We start from the raw sequence: 20,392 nt of genomic DNA, 5'->3' as shown, positions 1-20,392 counted from the left end.
AACCGTCGCTTTTCGATCGGACTTCTCCGACGTCGAATGTGCCATTTGCTTTTTTACTGTTAGAGTAGAGTCAAGGGAAAGCTAAAGTCGAGGAGAGCCGGAGGAAAGCTTTACCGTAGAACCGTATAATACCTATGCGAACGACGCTATGCAAATAAATACAACGTAAACGGGAGCATAGAATAATAGAGGATAACAAATTATGGATGATATACGCTCGTATAATGCCCATTGCGGAGGGACTGCGAGCTATAAGCGGAGGTTAAAGGTATAATGCGGTGGCTATGATCGTGAAACTGAAATGAAACGAATTTCGGCGAACGACCGGAAGATAAGTAGTTAACAATGTCGTGCTTCCTCGAATCCTTAGATGGACTAATTTTACGTAACCGGTTGTACCAACAATTTCTAGACAATTTCTTCCCCCTATACATTTTTGGTATATTCCTCGTTAAAGGAATTAGCGAGATGTTCGCCTCATTGGAAAGATCCTCCTTTTCTTTATCATCGATTACGAAGAGGAACGACCTTATGTGATAAATCGCTTAATCCTGTCTTACACCGGTCCATTAGATAGATCCAATTTCATGTATCCAGTTGTAATAACAACTTCAGAAAAATGTTGATTCATTTTTCCAAATGCAGGATTCAGGATACTCTACCGCATACGTAGTCCCTTTTAAATACAGGATTGAAAAAGATTGAAAGAAAAAAAAAATCTTACATTCTACAAAAAAAATATCATCCTTTGGAGCATCTCAAGAATGCAGTATCTATCGTTTCTATGAACGTTTCTAGTTAGGCGTTCGAATAAACGTATCGCGATATACTTCGTCGATTTTCTCATCGCTCACGTAGGTACACGAAGAGCGAAAACTGAGTTCGTACGTTCTTCCATTAAGTGAAATCTTTCGATACACATTCGTTACAAACGCGTCAGCTGCAGCATAACGGTTTGCGTGTTTACACCTCCTCGACACCGGAAATACAATCTGCATGGAACGCGATAAAAATATCACCGCATAAAACGAACGATCGCATCGTCGGTGACTGGAATGATTCGATAACAATGACCTAGGCTGTAAATCAAACGAACGTAGCCAGCGCGCGTTGAACCGACTGTTTCGAGTGCATCATGCGCTTCGACCTCGCCGCACCAGGGGTTTACGCGCTCGTGTAATATAATCACCCGTTGGCCAAACGTTTGAAACGGTAAGCTTAAAATGGTACACATATAGAGTTGTAGGACAACTATGGTCGTACACTACTAGGACTATAACGAGCCTGATGCAAGCTTACCAAGTTTACTCAATAATGTCCTTTCTATTATGAGTGTTTCTCTGTTAATTTCATTTATTCTGACTTTGACTGGGCCAACTAGACGTTACCACAATTTCACACGATTTAACGGTCAATTTATCCTTAACTATTGGTTGCCGACCTGATTCAGGTCTGGAGCAAGCAGACGGCTTTTCCCGCAGAATCGCGCGAATATTTTACGATGGTTATTTGACCGATACTACGCTGCTCATGAACGTTTCTCGCGGACTCGCTGCGTTGTTCGCTTTCCTTTCTTTCAACATGTTCACTGCCACAATAATCGCAAATATCTTCCAACCAGAATTGTCTTACGCTTGAATAGAATAGCGATGAGGTTATATAACCCTGCCACGTTTTGTCAGTTGTTCTAACGTTAAAAAGTATCTCAGATTTAAGCAAGATGCGAAACAATTGTCGTTCACGTGATTTTTCGTTCCAATTTTACGCTAAACGTTTCCTTAAAACGTAAAAAGCCTTTCCATTTATTGGAATAAGAGTAACATTGAGATATAAAAGTTGAAGCGAATACAAAAAGATCTAGGATGATCGCGCAAGGTAAAGAGTTTTAATGCCGTGTAACGTTGCGACGCGAGGAAAACGTTCGCGCGACAAATTCCCGTGATCTGCATCAAGACTAGCACGTACGAGGGTCAAGCAGACGATCGCATTGCAATAAAACAGTCTACGATAAATCCACGCTGTGTATTCACAAAGCGTACTAGATGTCGCTTTTGTCGGCAATTTTACAACGTTGTGAGTAGCAATAACAACCACACGGCTCCGATTTTTGTTCGTCTGCTCGCTTGTTTGCGTGCCTGTTTATTTATTTGTTTGCTTGCTCGATCGCTCGCCCAGTCGCTTATTTGTTTATCGTCCTTTTTTCTTTTTGATTGGCCCCATTGAAATTGACCGATCGCCATGCTAAATTTGCTATGCGCAACTCAATGTACCTCCGATGAACAAAATTTTGCACTTCTATCGGTCAAACGATATTTGTTATCGACTGGTATCGCTTTGGTTATCCTTTTTCTTCGGTAGATGGTACCGCGATTGTATCTTGGAATAGTCCTTTTGCGGAAAGAAAGAATCCGGTCTGACCGGATTACCGGAATTGCGAGTCGAAGACTTGGTCTTCTTTTGTTTGTCGAACGACTTTCTGTGTCGATTGGGTTATCCGGGTTCTATTCGGCCCTTGTTCGCTGGATATAGATTTACTCGGAAGTAACCATGGTTTATATAATTTGGTAATTTTTGTTTCGCGAGCGTAGCAAGAAATGTTAAAGCCAAGGTTAAGTCATTTATTTTCACTCTGCCAGTTGTTGTTTCGAGTTGTTGGTTGTGTTAGGTTAAGTAAGAGAAGACAGGATGTTACGCGATCAGAAACATTTCTCTGTTTAACTTTACGGTAGAAAATGATCTTTCAAATCTTTAATCAAAAATAAGATTTGTCTTTCTTATTAATAAATAGCTGTTGACAGCGTATACATTTATTTACAAATACAGAACAAAATCGCGTTGAAAATTGTCATTCTTCAAAATTGATTTTCCGAGAGATCATTTCGAAATTTCCGTTTCGATATATTTTTATTATTTCGCATGTATATTTTCATTTTATGTGGAATTGGTGAACGGCGTATTGAATTTTAGAAATACTCTCCTATAAATCCTGTAATACCACAGGAAATGTGACTTATCATGTTTTCCATCTGCGGCCTTCAAATGAAAACAGCAAATTATACATTAATTTTATAATACATTTCATTTGTAAAATAAATTACTACAACGAAGAGAACGCTGTTTTACATATGTAACGGATTCTTACACCGCGAGAAATGTTGATTCCAAGCAGAAATTAAATAATGCATTATTTATCAAAAATTACTTGGCATCGATGATTTTTACAATATCGCTTCTTTCTCTCGATACATTCTACGCAATCTTTTGCGCGCATAAATGAGATCCCATATAAATTGTTTGATACCGACCAAAGGAATTAATTCTGCTGATATTTACGAAAATATTACGCGCTTCGTCTGCAGAAGCTGCATAATTCGTGAAATCTGTGAATTACCGGTTAGGTCTTTATAAATGATAAGCCACCGCTTTTGTTTACTAGGCAATCACCAACCGAGCAGAGATAGGGGATGTTTAATATTTGCTACCGGGCAAAGTAAGTTTGCAAATCGTCCCTTTTATCCGGAACTCGTAGAGCAGATTTCTTTACCTCTTCCACTCGGAATCTGTCTCTTCTCTCACGAGGCCATTGCATACAGCATACGCGATTGGGAGATACGCGAGATCATTGTCCGTTTGCTCTGTTGGATATAAAACTCTTTTTCTTTTCTCCGTGCCTGTTATAAAATAGCACGTCAGCTTTTTCTTCGACGTTCTTTCATCTCGGAATTCAACTTTTGGAACATCAAACAATCGCCACCATCGTTCTGCTGTCCTCCACCGTAAATCGTCTGGGAAATCATCCGCAACTATTATTCTGCTTTTAAAATCACAGCCACGTGAGATCGAGCTACCGCGTTCCAGTTAATCAACAGATTGTCCGCGTTACGTACGATTATTGGGAAGATGAGTAGTTTTTTTGTGAAGTATTTGGGAAAAAGGGAAGCGACTGGGACGATTAGTAATTCTGTGTTATTATTATTATTATTTATTGTTAAATTAAATTTAACTTTCCCTTTTATTTTTCTTTAGTCAATTTACATTTTCAATTAAGCACCGCATAATTTATCGTCTTTCTCTCGTAACAGATAAGTTTACAAGATAATCGTTTTCTTCGAGATTAACGTATGTGCCGGTCCTTAAATCTTTCAAATTACAATCGCGATTAATCTTTCAAAGAAAATCTCTTTAAATATAAATATGACGGATCTCTCAATTCAACATACATAGATGAGAGAAGATAAACGATATCATCTATAGCAAATGTATTGGAATATCGAAACAACTCTGACACTGTTCTGATATAAAATGTTTCATGAGGTTTATGTGGTATGTATTTTGTATCATTTCACTTGCTACAAAATTGCGCATCCTAAGTAAACAGTCGATTGAATTGTTAACGTTACGTACGCTCATCAACGAAACATTAATACTTTCCACCGGTAACATTTTATCGTACAAATTCGTTTAATAGATTAAATATTTGTCATTGTTTGATTCGATCAAATAACGGGAGCAGTTATTTTATCGAAAAATACATCGGGTGGCTCTTACTGTAGTGATCGATTTAATGGAGAAGCACGTGTATTAAATAAAGAAAGCCTCAATTATATTCGCGAGTTAATTAATTTCAGTACCCTTAAATTATAGCATTTATTTATTCATTTATAATTATCGTTTCATGTAATAATGATCAGGATGATCCAGATTATCGATCGTTGTTTAAGCAGTTTATCAGAATAATACCGGAAGAATATGATGCGCGCAAATACCAAACATTATCCTCAAAATTGTACCGCGTTGTATTTTTGAAATTATTGCGTTGCCACGTTTATACCTTTACAATTGACAAAGAATTTAAGATTAAGCACAAAAGAATTCGTCAAACTTTATCTAATAACGTTTATCGAAGTATTAATTTGCGTAAATATGCAGTCTAATTATCAGACGTTCTTACACGCTTTTATACATTTATGAGCCAACTTTTACAATTTCGTCGAATTCCCCATTTTCCTTTGTGTTTCCGTTCCACTCTCCACGCTTAATGACGTCGCAGCTTCGAACGTATCGCTTTAAAGCAACAGATTAACGGATCAGTTTCGTAAATACCACGCGTAAACCAGACAGAAAGGAAAAGACTGCGATCAAATTCGTACGTACTAGCGGCATCGCGCCGTTTTATCAGTGATAAATCGATCGTATTGCTATGAACAGAGCTGTCCAAATATTTCTGTCAGCCTTTTATCATACAATGCTGAACGCGCATGTCGACGATTGTTCATATATAGTTGAATAGCTTCCGAACTATTTGACGTATCGATGTTAAAACAAGAATGCACGAAAAAGGGGAACGACGATCGATGTCGAATATACCCTTAAACACCTGTCGTTTAAACTCGTAGCCGTAAGTCTCGCGTTATCGTTTCTATCGTATGCGAATCTCAAGCGAAATCGAAACAGCAAAGGCAAAGCGTATTTCATCGTCGCGTCGCGCAACGAATACGACGTTGGCCGCTCGCCGATGTCGTCTCACGAGACCCGAGACGTTTTATTTGCGGCTACGGTACTATGAGGTGTATTCAGAACCAACCTCTCGATAATAGCTTTTGTCGATTATCTTGATATCTGACGTTATATAGTTGTGTAGTAGCGCGCAGCTGCGCAGACGATCGCGATCGCGATTGCGAATCGAAGTTGGTGTCGAAATTGGTGACGGGGCATTCGTAATACGGTTTCGACCGCAAATATTTTACTGATATTTTCGTACGATCACCATGACGGAAGCTAAAGAGCGGACATCCAAGGTGAGCATAGTGCGCGCTTAGGCTACTGATCATTCTCAAGCTTGTGAAAAAAGTGAACGCAACGCGAATGTGATTCCGAACATCTTCGATTTGACGAGCTATTGTCGGACGAATATTCGTTTATACTTTGATTAAAAATTGATTAAAGCGAAGTGGAGGAGGAGCAGTTTGATCCAAACGCATCTTATAGACCAAATAAAGCCTCATGGACGAAGATGATCGTTGTTTGGGTCATGCTCGGTATCCGTGACATACATACGCAACGAGAACGATGCATACACGTAAATATGTGTTTTGTCGCAGGAAGATTTTCTAGAAGAATCAATCCCGTTCAACTTGCGAAAGTGATAACTCATTAATAAGCACGAATTATCTGTTTTATAAGAATCATCGCAGATACGCTACGAGTATATTCCGATATTTAGTAGAAAGTAGCACAAACCGCATGATTTTCACCGTTTTTTATTTCCTAGTTATTTTATTTTACAAATCTGTTATTTCGTTCGCGTTACACGCGTTTCACGATGTAACGTTTATTCGAATTTCTCGATAAATATAACGAATAAGTGTCCCAATATTTGTGATTCTAGCAACGCGTGTAAGATGGAGTTCGCGAAAGAGTAGAAACCTGATTCGTACAAGCTTCGTCGTTTTCGAATTAACGTACACGAAGATTATACGCGGAAACGGTATCTACGATGAAAGCTATAGTATCCGTTAAGTACATAGAGTTTCGTTCCAAAAATATTACACCGACGATCTCCTCGCGGCGGCGTAGTCTCGTTCGGGGTGGGGAATAATCGAGTTCGCGTGCGTCTCGATGCGCCGACGAAACAATGGGATCGACCATGCGCGGAAAAGAACAGCGTTTCGTTGGATCTTATCTGTTGGTGGCTTACGGTGCGAGTAGATTAAACTACCGATGCTCGTGCCGTTAGACTTTGCAGATAAATTCACTCGATTCGAGCGTTCCCTTAATCTCGTTACGTAAATACCTTGGACGGTCCTCCAGTGGCAGCCCTTACCTTCCCACTTCCCGCATTACCTTTCGCCCGAGTGTATTGTCTTCCACATTCTCCTATGTTTCGTCCGACTCTATGTTCTACAGACTGGTCCTTACATTTGACTATCGACGTACTTGATTCTGTTGTTCGATATCGAAGAATGACAGGCAGGGGTGCCGTGGTTTCCCAGAACACCTTTCGAGGAAGAGGTTTTTGCACGCACGAACTCTACGCGTCGTCTTTGTTAGGAGAAGCAACGAGGCGACCTTACGGTACGGTCAAACATCGTGAATTTCAGTTAGGCCATCGTTTAGTAATTTTTTAGCAGGCCTATAGCCAATACGCGGAGAAATTCCATTTAGCTCGGTCATTAATTGATTATTCAGTTTAATTTCGGCAAGTATCGTACCTGTAATGTACCCTGAATCGTCTTTTACAATCTAGCTTCTCGGCACTGAGCCTAACAGTTCTGGATATTTTGAACTACTGACGCATAACACCAGTATCGCGAGAAAGAATTATTTCGTGTTTTGTCCTTATGGTTAGCACGACGCTGTGCCGTGACCGGCCACCAGTGGTTGACTAAATTTCTACTGATTCGTACGATAGATCGTGCGGTGCACGGGTCCGCCTTAGACCGAACTGTTTGCACGGGAAACGTGTTCGAACCACAGAATGTTCGGATAATAGAGAATTCGGATAATCGAGGTTCTATCGTTGTTAACTCGCATTTATTTCATAACCTACCTGTCCACACAACCACAACAGGAGGTTCTTCCGGTTGTTGGCCCCTTTTTTCTCCATTCGGTTGCCGGTTGTCGTGCGTTTCGCGGTGATGATTTATATGATGCAAATATAACGTAACCCGTGTTATTGGCAGACGAAGAGGGTTTCACTGGGAGTTGGCGGTGCCTTGGTGGAGCTAACGCAGGATCCTGAACGGGGTAGCTGGGCCAATCCCATCGAGTTTGTTCTATCCTGCATCGGGTATGCCGTTGGCATTGGCAATGTTTGGCGTTTCCCTTACCTTGTATATCGTAATGGCGGTGGTACGTATATATACATATGTTCGTAGCTGTGCGTATCCTGGCGTCGCGGTGAACGTACGGTATGTATGCTGCATGTGGATACGGGTAGCGTGTGCGCACGACTTTCCCACACGAGAAAAACGTCTAGTCGTATTCGCTAAACAGACGGTCACGGGCTAGCAAACGAACTACTGGATTACGCGGAATGATTTATTTTCGTGCGTCGGCCGTTTTCGTAGAAAAAGGAGAAAACCGGAAGGGAGAAAAAGGGAAAAGAGGGGAAACAGAGAAAGAGAAATAGGCGGATGAGCAGACGCGTGACACGGAGTGTACGTGCGTGGTCGACGTGACGAAGCGACTAATTCGAATAATTAAGCGTAGTTTGGCAGCTCGTGACCGAGCGTTCGGGAAATTTAATAAATCTTTCCTGGCTGCGTGTGCGGTTGTGCCTGTTGATACAGCCGCTCCTCTCTTTCACCGGGTTTATTCGCGAAATTCCAAAAGGGAGGAAAAGAGAGAGAGAGACAGAGAGAGACAGAGAGAGAGAGAGAGAGAGAGATGCTGCCCGCGTATTCTGAACACTTGGCTTTTAATTATTCTATTTTACTTCCACTCTCGTCGTTTTGTTCTTTTCTGTTTACGTGGCCCCGGCTCTTCATTGTTCCCCGGTCGGCGCGGCGGCTCCTAATGAAAGACGACCAAAGAGAGAATAGTGGCTGGCCGTTTTTAACCTTTCTACTGTAACGCGGTGTTTCGTCGCGTTAATCAGACTCAGGGTCTCGATAACTTTTAATTAGTATCCGTTCGAAGTGAATGATAAATCGGCTCGTATTCCTTGGGTATATTTATCTGCTTGTACCGACGTAAGCGAACATGAACGGCACATTAATCGACATCAAGAATAGTCTTTTTAATCGAAGAGATCATTTTTTACTTACCTTTCAATACCGCGGTTGTTTAATTTTTTCGTTTACCAACCAACTTTTTATCGACGATTTGCCGTTTATTATACGTTAAACAAGAGAAGATTAGACAATGTCTTCTATATTTATTTGACCGAACAGAGATGTATATACGTATACATCGATTCACGAAAGTATTTGAACAATTACCATGAAAAGTTTTTGTATCCATACTGTATGTAGTATGCATGGACGATGGTATAGTATGGATAATCGACTGCTTAAATACTGCGAAATATGTACTTGTAGCAAGCATCTTGTAATTTCCATAAGTCTCATAACAGTGCTAACAAAATTTCATTGACTGATACTTGTGTTCGAATACTTTCGCGAACCTACGTATTATCGTAGTCGTCGCCATCCTCCTCAAACTCTTTATAAATACGTTATAGCGTATTCCCAGTCGTTGCTCTGTTTACAGGTGCTTTTTTAATTCCATTCGTTTTAATGCTGATAACCATGGGATTGCCGATATTTTTTTTGGAACTCGCGATTGGACAATATTCAGGACTTGGCCCTAACGAAGCGTTCACACGTATGGCGCCGGCATTCGAGGGTCTCGGTTATTGCACCCTCGTCGTCATTTTGCTTGTAATGGTCTACTACATGGTGATCGTTGCCTGGACACTTTTCTACACGTTCGTCTCGTTCGTGCCGAAGCTCAGTTGGGCCTACTGCGACAACGATTTCAACACGAACGGTAAGCACACTGATAAAATAACGGACGTACTGCCGCGCCCCTTGTAAATTTTAGAGAACGCACCTCGCCTACGAACGATGGGTTCAACTTGTTATTTAGTGTAACGTAGCGTAACCGTGCCACACGCGTATTTTATCGTTCCCATAAAGCCCGAAGAGGTCGTAGAACCGTTTTAAACGATCGAATGACGAACGGCTCGTTTCTTCGAAATTCAATTTCTCTACTCTGCAGAACGGAAGCGCATAACACGAGAAAAATATTCTCCTCTTCCTTCGTATCGTTACGTGCTGCTTTATGTTTTTCCATACATTGTATAGCTGGCAATTTATGAGTATATACGTGTACTGCATATGCCTTTTGTGTTAGCAATATGTAAATAATAATAATTTTCATATTGAAAATTTGTTGTTCAGCGAAATATAGCTCGCTTTATAGATATGGAACGATACATGCGAATATTTTTCGATTTTTCCAGAAACAAACTTTAATTAACTTGGGTGGAACGAAATGCCATTTCTTTTTTCTCAGTTTCAATGTCCTCTTCGGTTATTTAAAGTCGCACCTAATCGCTTGTGCGCGGTTAAAGCTTTAAAAAGGTATTGGTATTGGTGAATGGTTCTCGTATATCTTATCTCCATAGGTGAAACTACAATCTCTCTACTCTAATCTATTCTAATATCTATTCTAATCTGCATATCTACAAATTATCTGTAAGAGGCACAAACCTACAACATTGTTCTTCATTCGTATTTCGTTCAAGATATAGAGTGCACTTCTAATTGTACGCTGCGATGAAGATATGATAAGAGTCCTTTCTTTATCGATTTAGCAGTTCTTTAAATGTCATTGCGCTTGTTCGTAGAATATAGCAAAGCAATTTACTTTTACAACTAAATGATTTTATTCGTTAAAAGAATTTATTCATACTGCATTCACCAACTTTTCCTCAACGTCGATTCAAATCGCACGTGCATGCCCCTTTTTGCGAGAGTTGGATGTTTTATTCGAAATATATCTTGTTACAAAAATTTTTCTGCAAGATATTTCGGGTTATGTGCGACCTACAGTATCGAAATCAGGGACCGTAAATATCCACTGTGATTGTCCAGCGGCGAACAGTTCAAAATAAATTACGTCCCTTGTTGCTCGAAAAACGGCGACAAAAATCTTGTAATGGAAGTTCGGTTTAGCAACTTTACTTCTACTTTATTACAACTTTCATCGACAGAGCAATCATTGTAACCACCGACCGCCGACCGCCAACCGCTGACTGCCAATTGATATGACCAATATTGTTATAAAGAATTTATTTTGTTACAAGTGGTGATTCGACATTTTTCCAATTTCATGGAGACGATCGTTCGCTTTTATCTCTGCTATTTCTATGTTGCTTCGTAAAATCTATACGCCTTTGATGTGGATTTCTTTTAATATTCTCATGCAGATTGCACTTGCAGTCATCTTTAACACAGTAGCGTGTATCCTTTATGATTGATCAAATGAATTACAAGAACAAAACTTAACAGATATGAATATATATATATATATATATATATATATATATATATTATATCTGTATAAATTATTACACAGCGAAGGAACGAGTGCACTAAAAAAAGAAATTGTGCATTTTTGACCGATTAGGAGATTCGGGTTCTCTTTTTTATATGTTTCTCTAACTTTTCGTCCGCCTAAGGATTGCTTGCTTATCTCATAATAAAAACCTTATCTAATTGTTTGTTACGTACGAGACAAAACGTGTGTATTTAGGTTAATGCACTTCGTGGAAAAGGTTGACTCACACCACGCAAATGCATGCCTCACACACATAACGTACTAGCTTGCTTCGCTATCAATTTCTGGTAGGCTTTAGGGTATTCGTATGCATAATGTATGTATAAAAAGCTAAAAATTAGAGATCCTGGGTCTTAATCGCCATAACTTCGCCAAGTTTACTCGCTGTACGGATCGTAACAACTTTTATATTTGTGTAATATTGTACGAAAAATTTATTCTATCTCATTTTACATTTTAACTCGTTTTCAGCTTATCTTACAAGTTATATGCGTACTAGATATGAATATATATATATATATATATATATATTATTTTATATTATATTATTAATAATATATATTGTAATACTAATGCCACATCCTACGTTTTTCATCCGATAAGGTACAAAGCACGATCTAAGGCGTGCGAGAAAACAAGCGTTTTTATAAAAACGTGATTGTCTATTAGTACATAGGTGGAAAAAATGTGTTAAAAATGGTTGTGTCTCGCACACACTTGTGCACTTTGAACGGTTATAGCTGTGCCCACGTTTTACGCATTAAGGGGTTAAGGACGCTCGTTCGTGCGATTTTTCTCAGGTTCAACAAACAAAGCAGTCTCTTCAGCTGCTTATTGCTGCCGCCGCCGCCTTACGCGTGTCACTAAAACAAGCGTGCGCGTGCCCTCGTAGCCACGCCATAAGGGAACGCTTGAAACCGGAAATCCCTCGTAGAACGAAGTATCTCTCTGAAATAAATGCGGGGAGAACAACAAAGCGCTCGTGTAATTAGTGGCGGTCTCTCGACGATCGTAACAAAGTACCAGTGCGGATATACATACGTACATAGGCGACATAGGTATACGTGTATATGACCAGCTATCGCATGTAATATCGAACCATACGCTGTCAGCTCTACGACGCATCGTATTCTGTAAACGACAGCTATTTCGTTTCAATCAGCGATAGCCTTTGGAAGCCTTTGGAAGCCTTTGATGTTGTTTCCTAATTATCGCGTAACCAGGGCAACGATATTGGATATGCGGGGATAAAGCCATAATGTCGACTTGTACAGATTGTTATAGTGGCCTGCAAGGGATCCAATGTCAAACGAATGATCCGGAAACGATATTTTACAACAAGACTTGCGTATCGGCCAGGCTTATCTGCAACAACTTTGGTTTCGAGGATGGCAACGTCACGCATTGTTTCGATACGAACAGATTGGAACTTCTTCAACACCTTTATACTCGCATCCTTTCTTCGGAGGAATATTTCAAGTATGCCATGAACCAGTGTATGTTATAAATCATTTTCTTCCTTTTCTTTCGATAGATCGATCACGATAATCATTAGATCACGGATATTTCTGTATTTACGAAAGATCACGAAAGAAACGAACAGAACGCATGCGACATGCAGAATAACATATCTAAATATAGCAGTTTTTGTAATACTCGGTGATTACTTTTCTTCGAATGAAATGAGCTCGAGTGAGTATTAGTTCCAAAATCGATATTCTAAATATATTCGGTCACACGAGGAAAGTAGACCGGTTTTTATATCGAGAATTAGGTCAATGGTACTAGAGAGTGCTACGAAGAAAAACGTAATCACCTTTTCTTTCTACAACTTTTTCCCATTTCGCCGGCAAACACAATAACGCTGCCCACGTAAAATTTTCTGACTATCTTTCTACTAAAGTATTATTTCATAGCATCTTTTAGTTAGCTGTGACGTGTTCTCCATTTTGTTATTTACCTTCTATCTTTATTTAGCTATCGCGTAGTTTGTTATTCATTTACAAATAAGAAAATCACGGAGCAAGCTGAAATATTTAATCGTGATCGGATATTATCGTTGGTCGAATCTAGCGACCGTGTATTGGGTCTACGAGGTGCCACGTGGGAACATTTTGGAGGCATAAGATGGGAATTGTTAGGATGTCTCACCCTCGCTTGGATAGTCTGTTACCTATGCCTGATGCGCGGTGTCCAGTCCATTGGGAAGGTCGTCTACTTTACCGCACTTTTCCCTTACGTCATGCTTACAGCGCTGCTGATACGAGGTAAGAAGAACGCAAGAAAAACGCTTTTCGTGCAATAGAAATTTCTTCGTTGATACGATTAAGGAATTATGTATTACGTCGAGAAACAAGGTCATTCACAGTTTTCTTAGAAGAGAGCGTCGAGTGTGTTTATTTTCACGTAAAATCTATCTAAGCAAGGTGTAATTTATTTGACATAAATTCAAACACACGTATCTTTACATTCTTTAAATAAATTTTGGAACTAGACTTTATGCAATTTCATATTTCTGCGAACAGAACTAAGCTTCATCCACTAAAAGCTATAAAGAGTATTTCACTTTGAATATTTCATATATTTTTATATACTATTTGCAATCTGTAGATTTTTCCACCTTTAAAACTATCATAGATGCGTGAAAATTCGCAATGCACCTATAACATTCTCCGAAATGCTTATATTAATGAAAAGCGAAAGAACTTATTGCTCAGGTTAATATTTTTCCTGTTACATAGACTCTTACGTAGTATCGTTAACTATTACATAAAAGCTGAAAAATTTGTTTTCGAAAGATTATACAATTTATCTTAGAACCGTTTCTCCTTCGTATAAAAGAATGTTACGACACTGTGTATGTGCAGGGTATTCGTTGATCGTCGGGATTTTTCAGATGATATAAAATTTTAATTATACGTCAGAATAAATGAATACTTTGCGATACATTATTAATTCAGAATTGCTGCAAAACAATTATTTTTCAATCATCGGACACGTTCATTAAGAACGCAATAAATAACTATCAACGAATCGGAAGAGAATATTACAATCGATGAATTGTCAACAAATTAAAAAATAAATTAATTGTTAACGGTCAGAGATGATAAAATGGCATCATGACCCGCGCGAGGTTTTCGCGTATATCAAGTTTCATAATTAAAATTCTTCGACAAGATAATTGATAATTTATGAATATTAAAATGATATTGAACGAGATATCCCTTTATGCGACATTAAACTTCAGATATGAATTAAAAAAAATCTAAATTTAAGAATTTTATGTATCGTTGGATTGCATAAAAATATGTTTTTTTTTTTTAGCGGTATCAGTTATTTTAAAGAATTTGTCAATTTTTATTGGTTTATTGTACACGTGCAGGTGTTACACTGGACGGTGCTGGTGACGGTTCACTTTGGTTTATTACGCCAAAATGGTCAACGCTGGAATCAACTAGCGTATGGGCAGATGCTGCATCCCAAGTTTTCTATTCCCTTGGTATTGGTTGTGGATCTTTGATCACTCTTTCGAGCTACAGTAATTTCAATAACAATTGCCACAGGTAAGCGTATGCATTCGATATTCGACCACCCAACTCCTTCTTTATAACGCTACTGCGAATTTCGTGTAGTCTGAAATTGGTCGAAAGCGTATACTCATGCATCAGGAAATAAATTTATGGATGAACAAATGTACATCATCGTGATCTATTCGTATTCTTACCAAGTCACCATTACGCTCTCAGCAATCCAATAAAATTACACGAATATCCAATTAAAATCTTCCGCTCAATTAATGTAATTCATTCACTTAAAAGTCAGCAGTAACGATAATGCATTTTACATTCGCGTGAATCTTTGGATACGTCCACCAACGATTTTGCACTCGTGCTTCGAATGAAAAAGCGTTCGAATGTCTGAATCCTGTCGTCGGAATCGACTGTAGTGATCTTCTAACGACGCGATTCGTCGTAAAATGACTAATTTTTTAGCCGCGGAATCTGTGTGTCCTATGAGTACATCAAAAATTATAAATCGTTACGATTTAAAATTCGTCGAGATATTTATTTTCACGACGATATATGAATCGTTACGTACACATTTCCTATTTCACTTATTAAAATTTGCCGTATGGGGAGTACATATTAGCCGATAGATATTAATCAATAAATGAGTGCAAGCTAGAAGAAATCAAGGAAAGAGCATTAAAAAGAGCAGCAAGGTACGAGGAGAGAACCCTAGAATCGAAAAAGGAGCTGGTAAAAGAGTGCACAAAGGAAAGAGAGAGAGAGAAACTGAGGAAATGGCCAGGAAGGGAAAAGAGCAAGAAAGAGAAAGAAGGGACTAGAAGAGGTGAAAAATGAAGGGACACAGAGGGAAGCAGGAGAAGAGCAAGAAAGGTTGACGGTAGACCAAATTATAGAATAAAGAAGGAAGGGAGAAACAGAAGAGAGGAGTAAAAGGATAAGGGAATCCAAATATAACAGCTACTACAGAAATATAACCAAAGATGAGATACCAAAGTACTTGGAAGGGAGGATGAAGTGGAAGGACAGGAAAATTATAGCCAGATTCAGGTGTGGAAACGAGACCAGAGCGAGGGAATGCTAGAAGGAGGAGGGAGAAAAAGGGTGCAGATTATGTGAAAGGGAAGAAGAGAATGTGAGATAACGGGAGGACCCAAAAGACATGGAAAAAACACTGAATGAGACTGGAGAAGGACTAATGGAATTAAAAGCAATAATAGAGAAGAGAAGGGCAAGAGCAATACAAGACGGGGAGGAAGGACAAGAAGGTAGCACAGCAAGGAGGCAAAAGACCAAAGTTACAATAATGTGTAGTTATAAGTTGCAATAACTATTGTACAACAATAACTATTGTAGTCATTAGTTTTAGCGGTCAGAGATAAGAATATGCTAAGGAGTGCAATGCAATAAATGTAAGAAATGTAAATCGAAAATTCGTCCAAAGCCGAAAGGCACGGACTAAAATAAATAAAAAAAAAATAATAAATATTAATCGATAAATGATTATATCCAAAATCCATACGAAACAACTTCTTTTTAATTCTTCAACGTAGTTATTGCAGCGCACTACCGACGGTTTAAATCTACAGTGGGAGGATTAAAGCTAGACTTATCAAGCCAAGGGTGTATTTCAAACAGTGAATCAGTGAATACGCATGGCCACGATATTTGGACGTTGAGAACGTCTGCTTCATTTCGTACGATACTGATCGTAAGATGATTCATCCAAGCCATGGTACCTCCGAAACGACGATACTCGCCGAGTCGGAGCGTTCACGTGCTCGAAATATTGCAGAAAGTCGTAATTAGCATGATTATCCGACGCTGAACTTCTCTCCCAACGGCAGATACAATTCGTTGCACGTTGCATCGCGTATATAAATTATATCAGTGCGACGCAAGTCGAATGAGCAAGTAGTGCAGCACCGGAATATAACTTGCCGCACCAGCTGGCCAACTTTTACCTGTGATTATTAATTGTTCTTCCTCTGTTCTGTCATTTAACTGCCGCGTCTCGCCCTTATCGCGTGATACGTTTTATACTTCCGAAAAGCCTTATATGGCGTCGCTCGCTGAATCAGAACGTCGTTTTCTCGTCCGACGATACGAAGGTGAAACACCGTACCATCCACCCATTCTCGGTCACACTGATGCGTTTGATACGAGTTTTTATCGTCCGTCGTTTGCGAAATATTCATACACGATTCAGACATCCTGCGGAAACGACTTGTAGATACAAATAATAAATGATCTTGGTCTCCTAATAATCGTGGAGGGTACGACAAATTGTCAGAATGTATGAAAATATAAATATGTGATAGAACCTGCCGTATCCGAACTACCGGGAAGGCAAACTTCCTGCTACCTGTCTCAAATATATTTTTCTCCTTTACTTCTCTCAGAGACGCGGTTGTCGTGACGTTTACGAATCTTGCAACGTCGATCTTCGCCGGATTCGTAATTTTCTCCATTATGGGATTTCTTGCCCGTCAAATGGGCATGCCGATCGACGACGTGATCAAAAGCGGGGCAGGGCTGGCTTTCATCGCGTACCCAGAAGCCGTGGCACGGATGCCGTTGCCCAATCTCTGGGCAGTGTTGTTTTTCGTCATGCTGTTCATCCTAGGCATCGGTAGCCAAGTAAGTACTTACATTAAACAACAGGATAGTAGATTCGTGAAAAGTAACGATCGATCGAACGAGTTGAACCGTGCGCGCTCCTCGCGTTTTACAAGTTCGTTAAAAAATGGAGTAGGCACTTTTGAAGTTAAGGAGAGCAGCGTGCAAGTCGATTCGCGGTTGCCGAGCAAAGAGAAAGAAGGTTTAGCGAGAACAAGCGAAAGAATAGGTGAAAGTAAGAAAGGGGAGATAAAGTAAAAAAAAAAAAGGGGGAAAGGAAAGGGCATGAGCAGAGAAGCGCGAAGACTTTTGAAAATGAAGAGCATCGTATTTCCATGTTGTTTAAAGTTTAAAGTACGGCCTTGTTATTTGCACGGTGTGGGTCTGCGCGCGCGAGAAGGAGAAGGCAAAAATTTTTCGTCCTACCGAGCCAGCTAAGAAGGCGCTATTCAAGTGCCGCGAAAACCGGAACGCCAGCCGCCGTATTCGTCAAAAGAGCTGTGAGGGAAAATGTGCTCGCGAGTAGCCAGACGATCGTGCCGTGTTACTTTTGCATCACCTCCCGTCTCTCTGCCTCGAGGCTCGTATATCATGGAAAGAGTTATGGTTTGCCGTCCCACTGAAATCCACACCTTTTCCCCTGTCCTCGTCTTTCCACCTTTTTTCCCCCTACGAATGAGAGAACCGTAGAAAGGTAAACGAGCGAGGCAAAAAGAAAGCTGGCGGAGAGAAAGGGAGAGCCGCGGAAAGAAAGCGAAAGGCTCTTTGTTTTCTACACGCGTCTCTACCCCTCTGCTGCCTCTGCAGCTTGCACGCTGAAGGGTAATTAAGACAGACGGCGTCAAGGAAGAAAGAAAAGAAAAAAAAAAGAATATACGCGGGGAAAAAAGGGGGCGAGAAAGAAGAAAAGAATATAAAAACGGAGAAAGGGTAACGAGAATCCCCGACGGGCGAGCATCGAATCTCGAGTAACACAGTCGGTCGTTGCTTTTTACGATACGCAGTTCGCAGGCGTGCAGGCGATAAACACCGCCATATTGGACCTGCGACCAGATTTACGAAAACACGAGAGCTACGTGGTATTAGGGATATGCGTCACTTGCTGGCTCCTTGCTATACCGATGGTGTTCGATGGTGGTATTTACCTGTTCACGCTGATGGACTGGAACACCGCTTCTTGGGCAATACTATTGATCGGCATTGCCGAGGTCGGCGTGGTAGGCTGGTGTTACGGGTGCAACAAATTCCTGCGTAACATAGCTGAAATGCAAATGCGGTTCAGCCTTTTGCTCCGCAGATATTGGTGGCTCAGTTGGGTTGTGCTCGCGCCTATCACTTGTCTGGTAAGTGCATTGTAATCGCATCCCCTCCGTTCGTGTCTTGACGCGTTGCTACAGTTGTTTCCGTGCACCAGGACCCTCGAAATACACCTGGCCAACTATGTCCAAGTTATTCTCCGATAATTAACTCGATCGATATCGAACTTGTTTTACAGATGTCGGATACCGATGCCGTTCTGTGCAAATGAAACTCGATGGCGTAAAATGCCGAGAATATTTCCATTGAAAATCCCCTGATTCGTAATCCGCAATATGGAATTATCGAAGGTACTAAAGTATCGTTTGAATTAAAATTGATTAGGTTAAAACGTAAATGTTAATTGTAAGTGTTATTAGCGAATGGGAAATTCGACAAAACGTTATCGATCGATAAAAGTCAATTAATTCGTTGTAATCGATTAGGAGAATTGTACATCTTTGCGTAAATATAAACGAAGTACAAAACATTAGCAACTTTGGCAACGATCATGACAACGGAATAGCAGTTTTATCTTGGAAAGGAAAGCTCCTTATAATTACGAAATTTCTTCGATATTCAAAAGAAATACATTCTTCCGGTTCATAAAAATGTAAACGATTTTTAAATATACTGAAATGTAATTAATCTTGATATATGATATAAACAGAATTCGCATTCTGATGTTTCACGAAAAAAAAGATTAACGTATAATTCCGTATATTCCTAGTGCACGAATACACTGTACGTCTTATCAGTGTAAGAGATAAGAAAGCGTTGAATAGATACGTATTGGATATAAATGCAACTTACATGTGGATATTGGTTAAAAGTTTCCAGATAAACTATATCAATTATGAAATTTGCTTTAAAGTGTCATAAATACTTTATGTTCAACCAATTTTAATGGTAGTTTCGCTGGTTACTAATGATGCAGCCTCAAATTGAATTTCCTAATACAATAGATACAAGTTATATTGGGAAATTTCGAGCAACTTTGAAAACAATAACTTTCTGTCAGAGTTTCATAACTTTGACATACATGAATGTATAATGCTTAGTATCTGAATTGTATATTGTGCTCTTAGGTGAGGTCAGCAGCCAATTACGCGTGTCCTTGTTGTGATTATATCGTTCCTCCTATCCATTATATAATACAAATGATATAATTATATAATAGGGATAAAGCTAAATCGATATCCGTGTTATTTCGGCACGTTGAAGATTTGACGCTTTTAAACTAAAAGAGACACTCGAAGCGCTACGTATCTATGTCTGAGCGCAATGAAAAAAGTCAGTTTCTCAAAACTGAATTCGAATTACTTAAATTTACGATTCTTTTACGATATTTCGACAAAATTTCACATTAAGATTCCTCGAAATAAATATTACTTTGGAGAACGGGGTTCGCTTCAAAATTACATTTACTTTTATTAAAAAATAATCCTCCATGAAGACATACATTTTGCGTTTGCTTTTGTCGCCTCTCCGTTAGCTACAAGATGAGTAACCGAACAAATATTTTTTTTTTATTAAATTGCATTAGGCATCTTAAATATTTATATTAAATATTAAATGCTATCTACATTTTCAGAATTTTCAAATACACAAATCATCGTTCATTCTCGCCATTATACATCTGAATCTGCCCAATATTCGCCCCCAAATATACTATGTAATCACACTTAGCTTCCGTAAAACTTGGTTGAAACCATGGCAATCATACGAATCATCCGAGCGATTAAACAAATCCGGTTCACGGACACCAGCTAGTTCGTTCGTTCCGTTCGTACACCTCTCTTTTTCAGGGTATGCACCTCATAGTTAAGACGTTAATCCTTTCTCCTTTCGAGGTGTTTTCACTGACGGTATTATCGCGGTTT

The 20,392-nt window shown here is 39.5% G+C and overlaps 1 protein-coding gene across 7 annotated transcripts in view; it reads left to right on the top strand.

Annotated features, from left to right (window-relative positions):
- Positions 1–5,045: 5,045 nt before the first annotated feature.
- LOC122576000 (sodium- and chloride-dependent glycine transporter 1-like) overlaps positions 5,046–20,392 on the top strand; it is a 30,001-nt gene continuing 14,654 nt past the window's right edge. The window contains exons 1-8 of one of the 7 annotated variants that reach the window (XM_043745647.1): positions 5,046–5,798; positions 7,683–7,851; positions 9,214–9,492; positions 12,342–12,546; positions 13,141–13,334; positions 14,450–14,630; positions 16,997–17,234; positions 18,218–18,556. In XM_043745647.1, coding sequence (XP_043601582.1) covers positions 5,769–5,798; positions 7,683–7,851; positions 9,214–9,492; positions 12,342–12,546; positions 13,141–13,334; positions 14,450–14,630; positions 16,997–17,234; positions 18,218–18,556 — 1,635 coding nt within the window. In that variant the 5' untranslated portion in view covers positions 5,046–5,768. The other 6 variants (XM_043745648.1, XM_043745646.1, XM_043745649.1 and 3 more) reach the window with 6 other exon arrangements.

This window comes from Bombus pyrosoma, linkage group LG15 (genome assembly GCF_014825855.1).
Source record: "Bombus pyrosoma isolate SC7728 linkage group LG15, ASM1482585v1, whole genome shotgun sequence".
Lineage (NCBI taxonomy): Eukaryota > Metazoa > Arthropoda > Insecta > Hymenoptera > Apidae > Bombus > Bombus pyrosoma.
The sequence above is the reverse complement of the archived record's forward strand: the minus strand, read 5'-3'. Positions and strand labels throughout refer to the sequence as shown.